At 38.6% G+C, this 17616-nt stretch overlaps 1 protein-coding gene across 1 annotated transcript in view; it reads right to left on the reverse strand.

Annotated features, from left to right (window-relative positions):
* Window positions 1-17616, reverse strand: part of rcbtb1 (regulator of chromosome condensation (RCC1) and BTB (POZ) domain containing protein 1) — a 59243-nt gene that overhangs the window by 22111 nt on the left and 19516 nt on the right. Inside the window, exon 5 of the mRNA XM_028790459.2 lies at window positions 15173-15331. Coding sequence (XP_028646292.1) covers window positions 15173-15331 — 159 coding nt within the window. The remainder of the gene's footprint in view (window positions 1-15172; window positions 15332-17616) is intronic.

Below are 17616 nucleotides of genomic sequence, written 5' to 3' on the forward strand. Positions count from 1 at the left end.
TGCTCCTCTGTCTGGAGATGATATTGTTTAGTGGATGCAGTGGATTCTCCATGATTGTAAGGAGTCTCCTCAGTGCCCGTCACTCTGCCACGGATGTCAAGCTGTCCAGCTCTGTGCCTACAATACAGCCTGCTTTCCTCACCAGTTTGTCCAGGCGTGAGGCGTCCCTCTTCTTTATGCTGTCTCCCCAGCACACCACCGTGTAGAAGAGGGCGCTCGCCACAACCCTCTGATAGAACATCTGCAGCATCTTATTGCAGATGTTGAAGGACACCAGCCTTCTAAGGAAGTATAGTCGGCTCTGTCCTTTCTTACACAGAGCATCAGTATTGGCAGTCCAGTCCAGTTTATCATCTAGCTGCACTCCCAGGTATTTATAGGTCTGCACCCTCTGCACACAGTCACCTCTGATGATCACAGGGTCCATGAGGGGCCTGGTCCTCCTAAAATCCACCACCAGCTCCTTGGTTTTGCTGGTGTTCAGTTGTAGGTGGTTTGAGTCGCACCATTTAACAAAGTCCTTAATTAGGTTCCTATACTCCTCCTCCTACCCACTCCTGAGGCAGCCCACGAAAGCAGTGTCGTCAGAGAACTTTTGCACGTGGCAGAACTCCGAGTTGTACTGTAAGTCCGATGTATATAGGCTGAACAGGACCGGAGAAAGTACAGTCCCCTGTGGCGCTCCTGTGTTGCTCACCACATTGTTAGACCTGCAGTTCCCGAGACGCACATACTGAGGTCTGTCTTTAAGATAGTCCACGATCCATGCCACCAGGTATGAATCTACTCCCATCTCTGTCAGCTTGTCTCTAAGGAGCAGAGGTTGGATGGTGTTGAAGGCGCTTGAGAAGTCCAGAAACATAATTCTTACAGCACCACTGCCTCTGTCCAAGTGGGAGAGGGATCGGTGTAGCATATAGATGATAGCATCCTCCTCTCCCACCTTCTCCAGGTATACGAACTGCAGAGGATCGAGTGCGTGGCGGACCTGTGGCCTCAAGTGGTGAAGCAGCAGCTGCTCCATGGTCTTCATCACATGTGACGTCAGAGTGACAGGCCGGAAGTCATTCAGCTCACTAGGATGTGATACCTTTGGGACTGGGGTGATGCAAGATGTTTTCCAAAGCCTCGGGACTCTCCCCTGTTCCAGGCTCAGGTTGAAAATGCGCTGTAGAGGACTCCCCAGCTCCAACGCACAGGCCTTCAGCAGTCGTGGCGATACTCCATCTGGACCCACTGCTTTGCTGGCACGAAGTCTCCTCAGCTCTCCGCTTACCTGGGCTGCTGTAATTGTGGGTGGGGGGGGGAAACTCTCTCCTATGCTGGTATCAGCAGAAGGATGGGTGGAGGGTGCAGTACTCAGAGGTGAGAGTGGGTTAAGGTGGTCAAACCTGTTAAAGAAGTTGTTCATCTGGTTTTCTCTCTCTGTTGTTGTAATGCTGTTGTTTGATTCTACAGCTGCTTTTGTTCTTCTACCTTGCACATGAAATGAGAATCATGCAACCTAGGTACACACAAGCTTCTGAGAGAGACAGACATTTTCATACAAGGATTCTGGTCTATCATATTTAGAGAAAAAACAATGAAGCTCATGTAAACTCTTTCCATCAAGTGTTATGGTGAAATAAAGTATAACATTTAAGAAAACAGACAACTTCAATCCACCTTAATAAAACGATAAGTGCTTGACAGAGTCTGTCTATGCATCTGTCCAGCTGCTATGTCTATTATTCTTGAATTCTTTGTAGCTGTGCCACACACACACAAACACAGAATTGAACATTGCAGATTATATTGTACAAATTATAAATGAAAAAGGGTTGGTACAGTGTCACTGCGGCAGTGCAGCTGCTTCACAGAAAGGTGATCTAGGTTTACATGTGGGGAACTCACTGAATAGTGTTTTCATTCCTATGGGTGCTGCGGCCTCTTCCCACTGTCAAAAGATATGCATTTTAGGTGAAATGGCAATGCCACATTGACTCTAGTGTGTTAGAATGTGTGTGTGTGTCCCCTCCCAGTTATGGACTGGTGCCCTGTTCAGGGATTGTTCCTGTCTTGCACCCTATGTTATCTAGGATAGGCTCCAGCACATCCCACTGCAACCCTGGTCTGGATTAAGAGAGTTAGAAAATGACATAACATAAGCAACCACGTTACATTATGAAAGGTCATTTACTTCTGTCAGACTGTCATTCAGTTTGCAATAAGACTGATTTCATCACTACCATGCCTGACATCTTCCTCCTAATTTCCCATGCATCACAACTCCAGATGCATTGTCCTCCTCTTACAGGTTTTCCCACACTGCAGATGCATATGGATGTGTGAGTGGCACTTGTCTTCTCTTGTCTCCTAACTGAATATTTATTGCTTACGATTATCATAGCACTTCTCATTTTCCTGTTTTGAATTTCAAACTGTTCAAGCAACCTTCTCTTCTAGTCTGCTTCCCATTGTAATCTAACATCTTTCAGGTCGACATGTAAATCAGGGTGGAGTTGTGGCTCTGTGGCTAAGGATCTGTGCTGGTGTCTGGAAGGGTGCTGGTTCAAGTACGGTTACTGCCAGAAGGGATCCTACTCCACTGAGGCCTCGAGCAAAGCCCTTAACCTGAAAATTGCTCCAATGGCTAACCCTGCGCTCTGATCCTCTAAGGCAGGGGTCCTCAATCACGGTCCTGGAGGGCCGCAGTGGCTGCAGGTTTTTGCTCCAACTCAATTGCTTAATAAGAAGCCCTTATTGCTCAAGTAACACTTCTGTTTCACTTTAGTTGTCTCGCTGGTTAAGATTTTGAACCCTTATTGCTTATTTTAGTCTTAAACATCTGTATGCTTGGTTTTTAATTGCTCCTAATTAGCAATAACATGCAAATGACAAAAGAGACCAGCATTTCTCCATTTAGGTTGTTACTATTTACACCTGTGTGTATTTATCATGCACTGTTGGGTTTAATTAAATACTTGAAGGAAAGTGAAGAGAAAAAAGTGAAGGACTCAGAATTACTTATCCATTTTAGCCTTCAAAACATTTGGATGATATCCTTAGAAAGGGGAAGAAAATCTAGGATATGAGAATTACCTGACATTGCAGAGTTAAAGCACTAAACAAGCCACGAAATTAAATTGTTGGCAAGAATTGCTTTCTAATTAAGCAACCAGGTTAGAACAAAAACCTGCAGCCACTGCGGCTCTTCAGGACTGTGACTGAGGACCCCTGCTCTAAGGTCATGTGAAAAGGCAATTTCCCCAGGGGAATTAATAAAGTATATCAAATCAGAAAATTGTGACACTCAGCCTCTCCTCAATTGTTCAATAAACAGAATTGCATAACCCAATTTTCCATAGTCTAGGCTTGAACAAACCATATGACAGAAAAAAAGGGTGTGCAAAGAGCTGGAATTCTGGTTAAGTGCCACCATTTCAGATTTAAATACTGTAAAACTGCAGCAAACTGACACATAATTGCATAGCATCTTAATTTCTCCAAATAAATGCTGTTAAAAATTGCATGCTTCTGTATTGTCGTCATTCCCCCCAATGAAGGGCAGTTTTTCAGATATTCTTAACTATTTATTGAATCAGCAATAATACTGGAATACATGTACTGGCATTACGTATTAAGAATACAAAAATAAGTATTCACGATTCAGCTTGTGGTATGTTTCTAAACATGTATTCAAGAATACTGTTACTTTATGAAATTTAATACTAAATACTTTTAACCATATCTCCTAAAAAAATCTGTGCAAGTGACCATCTATATCCATGGTTTCAATCAAATGTGGATCAAAACTAACAGAACATTTCAAAAAGCAAAACTTGGATTTGTTGTGCACTGAGCAATACAATGAATCCACACAAATAAACTGATAGGTATACCCTACTGTTGCCTCCTGATCGTTTCCCAGATCCTCAGTCTCTCTCCAGCATTTGCTGTTTGAGCAGTGTTCACCCTGCTTCTTGTTTGTTTGGTACTTGTGTTGTTTGCGTAATTCCTCAGACAGGAATGGAGACAGGCGGTGGAAGAAAGATAAACTTCTGTTTTTGTATGAAATTCTCAGAATTTGCTGGAAGTCTGACCAAGAGGCTGTGAGAGCAACAAAATCTCATTTTTTATCTTGTTTAATTGCAGATGCTGCCTCAAAACCTAGGCTGCTGTTTAGCACCATAACCTCTCTCTTAAATCCACCTGCCAGTGACTTCCCTGAGAGTATGCTTTGAGCTTTCTTTCTTTTTTTTTTTTTTTATAAAATCCAAGCAATTCGATCCAGCATCATTCTTACAGGTATTGATCTTTGTGGGACGATACCAGCCCCTTTAAGGCTACTGCACAGCCGTTTTACTTCTTTTCAATTTGATTCCTCTTTTGAGCTAACTGATATAGTCCAGCGCATGAAACCTTCGAAATATCCACAACATATTTTACCCTCACGCATGGCTAAAGACTCCTTTAGAGTTATTAGTCTAATTGTTATGGTCATTATTAATAACTGCCTAAAATCTAGTATAATGACAGACAATTTTAAACATGTAATTGTTCAGCCTCTGCTGAAGAAGCCCACTCTTGATCTTATAGTTCTTTCAAACTATAGGCCTGTTTCTAAGCTCCCATTTTTGGCCAAAATTATTTCTTTGCAGTTGATTTCATATCTGGAGGATAATTTATGTGATGTGTTCTTGTGCAATCTTAGATTTAGATTAGATCTTAGTGCAACATTTGGCAGGGTGGACCATAGGGTTTTGTTAAAACGGCCATCAAGGCTGTGCATTGAAATAGTTTGAGTCCTACCTTAAAGTTAGATCTATGTCTGTTAACATAGATGAGAACTTCTCTCAGCCACCACCTCTCATACAAAGTGTTTCATAAGGTGCTATTTTGGCTCCTCTTTAAAAACATGTCTTTTATCATTGTTATATGCTGATATGCAGCTATACCTCAAAGTTAATCCAGACATTTATTTCATTGGCAAAAAAGCTGGGGGAGTGCTTTGGGGATATTAAATATTGGACGGCTAAAAATTTCTTACAATTAAATGAAAACAAAATTAAGGTCATTATTATTGGTTCTACCACTTCCACAACTGAAATCGGCACTCAATTAAGCTCCTTGTCAGAAATTATTCATAATGATGTCAGGAAACTAGGTATCATGTTTGAGTCGTCGTAAAGCTTTGATAAACAAATACAATCTGTAGTATAGGCCAGGTTTTACCAATTAAGGCAAATTTCAAAACTAAAATCTTTTGTTTCACGGAAGGACTTGGAAACAGTCGTTCAGGTCTTGACAAATCTCAGCTTGACTATTGTAATTCCTTATCTGTGGCACTGCTTAAATCTGCTCTGTCACACCATCAGCTGGTTCAAAACTTTTGGCATCTAGAGCCTTAATTGGGTCTAGAAAAAGGGATTATATCTCCCCTGCATTAGCCATTCTCCACTGGCTACCAGTAAGATGTCACATTGATTTTAAAATTTTGTTGTTTTTAAAGTCTTGTGCACGTTTTTACTCCAAAATACATCTGCAACCTCCTTCACCCATCGAGAGCATTGAGGTCATCTGGACAACTACTCCTCATAGTTTCAAGATCTAGGTTGAAGTCTAGGGGAGAGAGAGCTTTTTCAATTGTTGCTCCTAAGCTTTGGAAGGACCTGCCTTTCCAGATAGGGGCCTCATGTATAAACGCCGTGCGTAGAATTCACACTAAAACATGGCATAAGGACAAAAGCGGAAATGGGCATACGCACAAAAAAATCCAGATACATAAATATGTGCGTTTGCCAACTTCCACATTCTTCCGCTCCATAAATACCGGTCAGCATGAAAAGTAATGCACGTGCACGCGTCTGCTGCCACTCCAAAACTACTCACCTCTTTGAATATGCAAATCAATATAAATAGCCCTTAAACTCAGCGTTCTGTGAAAAGGAATGGCAAAAGCACGGGGGGAAATAAAAGAATTTCAGCGAGGCAAGGAAAAATTTACTATTTGTTGGTTTAAACAGTGGTATAAACCAGGGGTAGGCAACGTCGGTCCTGGAGTGCCACAGTATTGTGCAGGTTTTTGTTCCAACCCAGTTCCTTAATGAGAACTCAATTATTGCTGATGAAGCACATATTGCTTAAGTGACATTTGAATGCTTCATTTTAGTGGTCTCGCTTGTTAAGGTTCTCCAACCTTAATTGCTTATTTCAATCTTAAACTGCTGCATTCAGTGTTTTAATTGCTCCTTATTAGCAATAAGATGTAAAAGACAAAGCATCCAGCAGTTCTCCAGCTAGCTTTTTTCCAATTACATCTGTGTGTGTTCATCATGCACGGTTTGATTTAATAAAACACTTAATAGAAAAATGTGACAGACTGAAAATGATCTGTTTTAGGCTTCAAATCATTTGGATGATATCCTTGGAAAGGAAAAAAATCTACGATATAAAAGCCTTACATTGCACAGACTAACAAGCCATAAAATTAAATAAGGTCTGAGATTGGCAATGATTGGTTTCTAATTAAGCAATTGGGTTGAATGAAAACCTGTAGCCACTGCGGCTCACCAGGACCGACATTGCCTACCCCTGTTTTACATCTTATTGCTAATAAGGAGCAATTAAAACACTGAATGCAGCAGTTTAAGATTGAAATAAGCAATTAAGGTTGGAGAACCTTAACAAGCGAGACCACTAAAATGAAGCATTAAAATGTCACTTAAGCAATATGTGCTTCATCAGCAATAATTGAGTTCTCGTTAAGGAACTGGGTTGGAACAAAAACCTGCACATACTGTGGCACTCCAGGACCGACGTTGCCTACCCCTGGTATAAACAACAAAAGGAAGGTGATCAAGTGACAGAGTGTTGGAGAAATTCGAAAGCTCAAGTTCACAAAGTCGCACAGTACCCGATATAAAAAAAGAATTTGTCAGATATCAAAGTCGCCGTGAAAAGGTGAGTCACTGCCCACCGTCTGAGTGTCATATGAAAGCTTATTAGGGTACAGAGAAAAAAAAATAGGCACACAGTGGGGAAAAAAGCAACAAATGTCAACTTTAATCTCGAAATTTCCACTTTAATCAAATAGTTTATTTTGTCATTAAAGCAGAACATTATAAACTTCATCTTAAAATCATTTACTAGTTTCTCAAATCCCATCGTAACTACAGCAGCACGCTAAATGCTTTGTTTTCTATTTGATCTTCTATGTGCTCTGTGTGTGTGAATCACTATGTGCATCTTAAACGGGCTCTCTTCCTCCGACAGGACACAGAATCCATTACATTCGTGATACAACAACTCTCTGAATAATTAAAATACTGAGATGTATACTTGATATCATTTTCATGATGATAGGAGTTAAAGCATGTTATTAAACATGGGAACACGGTGGCGCAGTGACTGTTCATGCCTCTTGCAAGATGCTTGCTGCGCCATGCACAACCTTCGATGAAATAATTTATTGCAGCAGTACTGTCTCTTTCAAAACATACTAACACCCAATTCCTGTTCTTACTTTTCTTTCTCCAAATACCCAATCACCACACAATCAACTCTGTGATAGACGTTAAGCCATCTGTAAGCTTAGAACGCAGATTCTTCAAAACATTTAAGGAACATAGAATAATTAAACATGAACTATGAAGATATTTCAATCCATCTATCCTTCCAGTGTCGCGCCAGCCCCAGCAAGAATACAGCGTGAGGCAGAAACTATCCGTGAATGGAGTGCCAGCTCCTTGCTGGTGCTGCGACACCATGTCCTCACATGTTTAATTATTAACAATATAGATTATTTAAATGAAGTTAAAGTTTTATCTGTATAATATAATCAGCATATTTTGCTGCATTTCATCTTAAAAATGATATCGTCCTAGTATATAAATACGCACTTTATAAAGTGGCTCGGTTGTGCAATATTATAAGTGTATTGCAAGTTTACAGTGAGGTAATTGTACTTATAAGTACAAAGCATTCCACAAGGAGCACTTGGACTGATTGAGTGTGTTTATAGTTCTTGGGATGAAACTGTTTCTGAACCGCAAGGAAAGGCTCTGAAGCATTTGCTGTATGACAGCAGTTCAATAGACAGCATGGCTGAGGCAGCGTGTGCTTGATGATGTATACCGATAATTCTCTTTCCAATCAGCTGCTGTTGAGCTGCGATTCCCCACTCAGATACAGTGATATAAATACTCCGAGTGGTGCAGTGAGAGTAATATGGAAAAAGATGATTCACTGTGGCAACCCCTAACGGGAGCAGCTGAAAGATGAAGAAGAAGAAGGTGCAGTGAGAGTAACACTAAAGCAGCTATGGTATTTAGAATAGTTTGACCATTCTGTGGACTATTATATTGTTACAGGTTAATTACAACCAGATGCATTAAACTAATAAACAATATGCGGTTAATTTCAGTGTATTTATAAAGCCACGTCAGGGAAGTTGATCTAAAAAATAAAGGGAAACCACACTGGAACAGTAGCACTGCTTTGACGCTGGGTGCCGCCAGTTTGCAAAACCGAGTGGAGAACTTGCGTACGCCAAGCATTTAGCTACCATGAAAGTGTGCGTGGCTTTATGCCAAGTTTAGGTTTTATACATCGCGATTTGAGTGTGGAAACGGGCTTACACAACATTTTTATGCATACGCACCGTTTATACATGAGGCCCCAGGTCTTCATATTTTATTTAGGTTTTTAAAACTCTGCTTAAGACCTACTCGTTTTCTTCTGTCTTTCACTGGGGTAAAGGGGTTGTGGGAGGATGGTTTTAAATTGGTTGTTTTTATTGATCTGCTCCTGTATCATTGTTTCTACTGTGTTAATTTTAAAGCTCCTTTGAACTGCACTTTGGCGCAACATCTGTTGGTTTATATGTGCTTTTATAAATAAATATGACTGACTGACAAACTAATTATGTCTTGGAACTCCATATTCAGGCACTGGTTCTTTCTTAGCTAAACTACTAAAACTATCTCCTGGTGGAGCTTCCTTAAAATACTAATCGGAACTCTCCATCTCCTCCAGAATGCAGCTGTTTGAATAGTGTTCACTGTTTCTCGTTTCACTCTTACTACTCCTCTGCTATGGTGTTTTCACTAGCTTCGTGTTGCTTCAAGGATCCATTTCAAAACTCATCTTGACTTACGGTTATCTGAATGGTTCTTCACCTCATGGGTAATTCCATATGAAATTCTCACACATTTGGACCACATCGTCACAGATTTTAAAGAAACTTGGCACAGTGATTTGGTCACATGAGTAACATGTTGAACTGAAATTGCATGTGTCTTGGATTAATGTTAGGAGAATTTTAAGCTAACAAAGTTTGAACTTATAACAAAATCCCCACTGATTATGACGGTGACTGGCTATATCTCCCTAAACTTAAGTTGCATTGAAATGGTTCTCATATCGTTTTTAAAGCTCTTTTCAGGCTCTATTTTTTTGCATTATAAATGAAAACTTACCATGTTATAAAAATGGAATAGTAAGAAAAAAAATAGTATTTTAAAATTGGTAAATTTTTTACTAAAGTTAGATTATAATGTCATGAACATCACCTGAAAATTTGGTGTTTTGTTTTTCAGTCATTACTGAGCTATCATTACTTATAGGTGGCATCACATGGTTTTATAACACTAATGGGCATTTTTCATAGCAGCCATATTGACATAAAACAATAAAATACAATTTATTTTTATATAGTCTATTTGAATTTGAATTCGCTATTCTTTAAAGCCTCTGTTACACCTTCTATAAATTCCAGAAAATAATTGATGTTTCATATATCGTATGTCATGATAATTGTTGGGTACAGCATGTAATAAGAATCACTCTTAAATATAATACAATACAGTTTATTTTTCTATAGGCCAAAATCACACAAGAAGTGCCGCAATGTTCCCACAAATAGATTACAGAAATTAGAAAACTCACACAAATTGCAGCATATTTACACTTCACAACAAATACCTATAGGTTCAGGCAGTGTACTTAAACCTTACAATACAATACAATTTACTTTTGCATAGCCCAAAATCACGCAAGAAGTGCCACAATGGGCTTTAACAGGCCCTGCCTTTTGACAGCCCCCTAGCCTTGACTCTCTAAGAAGACAAGGAAAAACTCCAAAAAAAATCCTTGTAGGAAAAAATTGGAAGAAACCTTGGGAAAGGCAGTTCAAAGAGAGACCCCTTTCCAGGTAGGTTGGACGTGCAGTGGGTGTCAGAAAAAAATAATAAAAGTGGGTAAATACAATATAATACACAGAACAGAACACAAGTAATCCTCAATATAATATGCAATAGAAATATTATAAGTACAGAGCAGAATTCAACAGTAGATATCACATAATACAATTTGATATGACATCACATAATACAAAACAGTACTGCAAGCACAGGTGTAAAGTAATGACATTAATTAAGATTCCAATTATGCTCCACTGAAATTGAACTGAAGCTTGATTAATGTCATATGACTTTCATATCAAAATGGCTGCTGTGGAAAGTGCCCATTCCAATGTGGCTAATAAATGCCAGTACTCTGCCCTGCATTAATCAGAGCGGACTGAGGCATACAAGTTGGTCAGGTGTGATCCATCAATAGCAGAGTTCAAACTTTGTTAGCTTAAATCTCCCTTAATATTGATCTAAGACGCGTGCAATTTCAGTTGCATGGGTTACTCATATGACCAAATCAGCATGACAAGTTTTGTTAAAATCTGTGACGATGAGGTCCAAAAGTGTAATGATTTGACATGGAATTACCCCAATATTTCCAGTGTCCAGGTTTTCCATATGTCCCTTCAATTAGTCTTCTTTCTGCCACTGCCTGTCTGCTGACCATCCCTCTTCTTTACAGACATTCCAAGATTGGACAATACTTCTCTGTTCTTGATCCAAAGCTGGGGAATGATATCCACTTGTCTATTCAACCTGCACACAATTTACTCATGTTTCAGCATCTTTTAAAAGTACACATTTTCAATTAATACTTTGTCAGTGCAATAGCAATTATCCTGTAGAAGAGTAGCTAAGTAATTCCAAAGATTTGAGGATACCAATTTATTGTCTTAGTCTAGTTAGTGGTATAATTATATTTTAGTTCTACTCCTCTTTTGCTTTTGATGCTTGCACCTTCTAATCATTCTTGCATGTATTTTAAATTGCTTTGTAAGTTGCTTTGATAATGACATCTACTAAATAACAAATAATAATATAAAATGCTATTTATTTGCCAGTAGCAAAATTATTTGTAATATTTAACTCTGCTTACATTTTGTACAAATTTGAGAGAAAAAAAGAATTACTTCATTCAGCAAGGACACTTTGCTGTCTCAAGCAGGAAATACACTAGAAAAATTGCCCAGTCTTTTGTGCTTTTCACTTTTCCTTCATTGTCAGCATACACATTGTATTCCTGCAATAGAACAGGTAATGTCCCTTAATTTACCCTTTAATGACATACTATTACACTCACTCTTCAACTAGTTAGAAGGAGGAGGAAATCGCATTAAAGCTTACTTATTTTGGAAAATCATACTCATACAGATTACTCAAGGATGTTTCCTTGCCGATTTCAACCATGTCATTAAATTCTGTAAAATACCCTGTTTATACTATGTACTGGTATCCAGATTGTATCCAGATAGGTTGTAAATGTATCAAACACACTTTGCATTTACAGTAAAAACTTCATATGCTTCTTTGACAGAAAAATACAAAACACAGTACAACACCCTACTACTACTTGTAAAATAGAAATAAGAAATCTGACTAACCTCCTCCGTTGTGGGGCTCATGTGGTAAGCATGTCCATTTGTACATGTTTGCGGCATAGAAGTAAGAGCAGACAACAGAGCTACAGGATGTGCTACAATGTTGTAGTTGTCACAGCTCTAGCCAAAAGGTGCCCAGTGGTCAGTCTATATATTATATAAACAGAATCAGGGCTGGTGAGAAAATCTTGCTTTGATCGTTCAATGACAACTACTGCTGCCTAGTCCTCCCATTTTTTTAAATTTGTGAAAGAATGCAGCCTCTCAGGCTGCTAAGAAGAAAATGCATGAGATGTTGAAAATATATACCTGTCAAAAACCATGTTGTCGCTGCAGCAACCACTGGTGCTGGTTGTAGAACATGATCCAGTCATGGTAATATAAAAGGCAATTTTGACTTAGTCATTTAAAATGGTAATGACCATCTGATCTACCCAGCCCTAGCGATATCATCATCATTTGGTAATTTGCAAGGGGGCAATTGATTAACCCGAGAATTTTACATATCACCCAACCCTAACAACCAGTGATGCTCAAAATGCATGTTGCTATAATGCAATATACATTTGTGAGCTGCACAGACTATCAACTCGAAAATACTGCAACAAAAATGAATCTATCTTTATCAAGAATATATAGTGATCTTCCAAATCACAATAAGTATATTGGTCATAATTGACAAATTAGCATTTGAACTTGCAAAGAATTTCAACAATAGCACATCACATCCCTCATATCACAGGATTATTTGATGAAACTCTCTTGTATTGGACCACCATGACATATACAGTACTGTGCAAAAGTTTTAGGCAGGTGTGAAAAAATGCTGTAAACAAAGAATGCTTTCAGAAATCTAAATAATGATTGTTTATTGTTATCAATTTACAAAATGCAAAGTGAACGAACAAAAGAAAAATCTAAATCAAATCAATATTTGGTGTTACTACCTTTTGCCTTCAAACCAGCATCAATTCTTATAGGTACACTTGCACAAAGACAGGGATTTTGTAGGATTATAGTCAGATGTATGATCAACCAATTATACCAAACAGATGCTAATGATCATCAATGTCACACGTAGGTTGAAACACAGTCATTAACTGAAACAGAAACAGCTGTGTAGGAGGCTTAAACCTGGGTGAGGAACAGCCAAACTCTGCTACCAAGGTAGTTATACTGCATCAGCAAGGTCTCTCCCAGACAAAGATTTCAAAGCAGACTGGGCTTTTAAGATGTGCTGTTCAAGCTCTTTTCAAGAAGCACAAAGAAACTGGCAACGTTGAGGATCATAGACGCAGTGGTCAGCCAAGGAAACTTAGTGCAGCAGATGAAAGACACATCAAGCTTATTACCCTTCGAAATCGGAAGATGTCCACCAGTGCCATCAGCTCAGAACTGGCAGAAACCAGTGGGACCCAGGTACACTCATCTACTGTCTGGAGAAGAGTTGCAGCCAAAAAGCCATACCTCCGACGTGGAAACAAGGCCAAGCGACTCAAGTATGCACGAAAACATAGGAACTGGAGTGCAGAAAAATGGCAGCAGGTGCTCTGGAATGATGAGTCAAAATTTGAAATATTTGGCTGTAGCAGAAGGCAGTTTGTTCGTAAAGGGCTGGAGAGAGGTGCAATAATGAGTGTCTGCAGGGAACAGTGAAGCATGGTGGAGGTTCCTTGAACATTTGGGGCCGCATTTCTGCAAATGGAGTTGGAGATTTGGTCAGGATTAATGGTGTTCTCAATGCTGAGAAATACAGGCAGATACTTATCCATCATGCAATACAATCAGGGAGGCGTATGATTGGCCCCAAATTTAGCAGGACAACAATCAAGCAGGACAACAACCCCAAACATTCAGCCAAAGTCATTAAGAACTATCTTCAGCGTAAAGAAGAACAAGAAGTTCTGGAAGTGATGGTATGGCCCCCACAGAGCCCTAATCTCAACATCATCGAGTGTGTTTGGGAATACATGAAGAGACAGAAGGGTGTGAGGAAGCCTACATCCACAGAAGATCTGTGGTTAGTTCTCCAAGATGTTTGGAACAACCTACCAGCCGAGTTCCTTCAAAAACTGTGTGCAAGTGTACCTAGAAGAACTGATGCTGTTTTGAAGGCAAAGGGTGGTCACACCAAATATTGATTTGATTTAGATTTTTCTTTTGTTCATTCACTGCATTTTGTTGATTGATGAAAATAAATGATTAATACTTCCATTTTTGAAAGCATTCTTTGTTTACAGCATTTTTTCACACCTGCCTAAAACTTTTGCACAGTACTGTACTTATGTGTCCTAAGATATGAAAGACAAGCACACATGCTCTGATACAAAATAAATGAATTAAATATTTGTGTGTCATATTATTTGGTAATACCAACCTTACAGAAAAGATTAGCAAAAGTTTACAATTGCCCTGTAACCTTCAAGTGAAACTTCATTCAATAGATTATTCTGTGATCTACCTTAATACAAGGATAAGGTGGCTGGGTGTCTGTCCATTTGTCCTTCTGGTTTCTGTCATTCCAAAAGATGGCGCTTCAGTGCATTTTATTACTAAAAAATGTTTGAATTTGTCATTCCAATAGATAGTGCATCACAAACATCAACACGGCTTTTACAAATCCCATATCAAATGGTATATAAAAAGACATACAGCATATGTTGTAATTGTTATGCCAGCAGATGGCATATCACAAACATTTGTAGCAATACATTTTAACACAGAGGTCTACGCTGAATACTTAGATTTCACATCAAGTATTTTTATAAAAGGGTTTTATTCCACGTTATCTACAAGAACAAGTATTAACTGAACATTAGACTCCACGTAAACATTAAGGTACCTACACAGTAATCCCCTATAATAGCATTTGTAGCATACTGTCTGTATACTAATCAGCACACATCATGCACACACATATCAAGTTGCCTACTTTGCTATTTCAAAAGGGATTAACACAAGCATTGCACTATGGTGTTTCTTAGATCATTACATTAAAGTAAGTTCCGACCAAATTTACACACTGCATTGTGACCGATCATGCATTTACTGTATGCCACTTGCTCACGCAAACCAAAAACCTGTCATATAGCTACTGCTGGTGAAAGTGATTTGACATACACAACAACAAAAACAAAAGATTATTTTTGCAGAATTGCATTCTAAGGAAGATTTGCTTTATGATGGAATAATACAACTCTTTAAATTGATGTTGCTTCATGACAACAAAATTATTTGTGCATTATTACTGCACAACACCAAAAAAGCACTATACAGCATACAGCACATAAGAATATGAGAGACAAGTAAATTGTTTTCTTTCTTGTGGATCCTATTTTTGAGGCTGATTAAGCACAAGGTTTAATATGAATGTATTTTATATAAAAAAAAAAAAAAGCTTACCTCCCCATTATCTAGAACAGCCATAGAAGACGTCTGGCCACATGCAATACCAACAACTACTTTATTCTGTAAACAGTTTGATACTTTTCTAGGAGTAGGTTGATTGGCTGTTGATCCTGAGCCGACCTGACCACAATTATTATATCCCCATGCAAACACCTGCAAAAAATGAAAAGTGGTAAGTATATGCAATTTAGCTTAGCAAAGTATTATAGATTTCTGGAACTGAAGTTTATTAACTTAGTGTATGCTATACAGTATATACAGTGCCTTCCATCATTTTTGGGACAAAGACACATTTTTCCTTGATTTACCACTCTGCTGCACAGTTCAAGATTACAAACTAATCAATTCAGATGTGATTGATACACACATTTCAGACTTTCATTTAAGGGTATTTGCATACATTTCAGTCACACCATGTACACATGACACTTTTTATACATGGCTCCCTCATTCTGGGTATGATAATGTTTGGGACAGTTGGTGTCACGGGTGTTTGTGATTATTCAGGTGTGTTTCATTGCTTCATTAGTGCAGACATAACATACCTAGTCTTGCTTCTACCTACAGACTACCTTTGGAGTCTATAGTTGGCATTGTATAACATGAGGACAAGAGCTGTGTCAATGAAAGTCGAATAAGCAAATATGAGGATGAAAAACAAGAATAAAACTATTAGAGATAATGATAAAACCTCAGGATTATCTTAATAAATTGTCTGGAATATTATTAAGAAAGAAAGAATAAAATGGTGAGCTCAGCAATCACAAAGGGACTGGTAGGCCAAGGAAGACCTCAACTGCTGATGGCAGAGGAATTTTCACCATGGTAAAGAAAAATCTATATCAGAGTGACGGCAAGAGCAACGTGTGGAGATGAAAAGAACCGCCAAAGATCCAAAGCATACCATCTCATCTGTTAAAGATGATGGTGGCGGTGTTATGGCTTGGACATCTATGGCTACCAAAGGTACTGGCACACTTATCTTCATTGATGATGTAACTGCTGATGCACAATGAACTCTGAGGCGTCTTATCTTCTCAAGTTCCCATAAATGCTTGCAAACTCATTGGCAGGTGCTTCATCCTACAACAAGATAATGATCCCAAACGTACTACTAAGGCAACACAGTTTTTCAAAGTAAAAAAACAAAAATGGAATATTCTTAAATGGTCAAGCCAGTCACCAGACTTAAATCCAATTGAGCATGCCTTCCATTTGCTGAAAAAAAAAAAAAACAAGGGAGCAAGCACTGAAACAAGCAGGAGTAGAATATGGGTGCAGCTTGAGAGAGCATAACCAGAGGAGATACTCGGCACCTGGTGATGTCTATGAATCAAAAACGTCAAGCAATCATTGCGTGTAAGAGATATGCAACAAAGTTCTAAATATGACTGTTTTTAATATACCCACCATCGCTACGATCCAAACATTATGTTGCACTGCAATGGGTGGGACCATGTAGAAAAAGTGTTGTCTTTTTTACATGGTGTGACTGAAATGTATGCAAATACCCTAAAATGAAAGTTTGAAATATACACTTGAATCACATCTGAACTGCTTGATTTGTAAAAAAAAACTGTGGAGAAGATTGGAAATCAAGGAAAAATGTGTCTTTGTCCCAAACATTATGGAAGGCACTGTACATACTGTAAACATAGACAGAATACCCCTAGTCACTAACTGTTGAACCGTTGGCAAGTTCAATCAATTGCAAAATGTTTTGTATAACCAAAGAAACAAACACACAGCATACATGGAGTGGCTGGATTCATTATCTAGCACATCCAAACACTTCCTTACAGAACAGCCTGAATACAGTCAGAAATGGACTATGAAAGGAGTCTGAATTATATCTCCCAGTTGTTACAAATTATCTGGTGGTGGATCTCTACTTCATAAAATTCCTTCCACTTAATACTAAATAAAAAAATAAAAAAGTGTTATTTTTCTAGCTTGGGGGCACAGACCATTATCCAACTGAATAAGACCACTTAAGGATGGCTACTCTGGTACGAAATACACATATACATGATTCACATACTGATTGGAGACTGAGATATACTGACGTGCCAATGTCATCCTTGCAAACAAAAGAGAAGCGGCCAAGAGTTTTTGCATTTTCTGTGGTGTGGTGTGAGAATAAAAAAAATATATATATATTTTGCTCCAAAAAACTTTGTGTTTTGTTTGTCGCTAAGGAACCATGTGGGAATTTTTTAAAGCTTTTGTTCCCTTTAGAAGGGTTTTTGTGTGGCTTTTTTGGCTCTCACAGGAGCAAAAGCAGATGAGTGTTTTGGGGGAGTGTTTGGAAAAGTTACTTGTAAATTTACTTGTTCTTGCTATTTTTATTCAAACAAGTGTCGGTGAAACAGGGCAGTAAGCAGCAATGGCTGACACTGGCATCTTTGTAAGAAAGTAATCACTGTTATAGTGACAAA

The sequence above is a fragment of the Erpetoichthys calabaricus genome, chromosome 4 (assembly GCF_900747795.2).
Source record: "Erpetoichthys calabaricus chromosome 4, fErpCal1.3, whole genome shotgun sequence".
In the NCBI taxonomy this organism is placed as follows: Eukaryota; Metazoa; Chordata; class Cladistia; order Polypteriformes; family Polypteridae; genus Erpetoichthys; species Erpetoichthys calabaricus.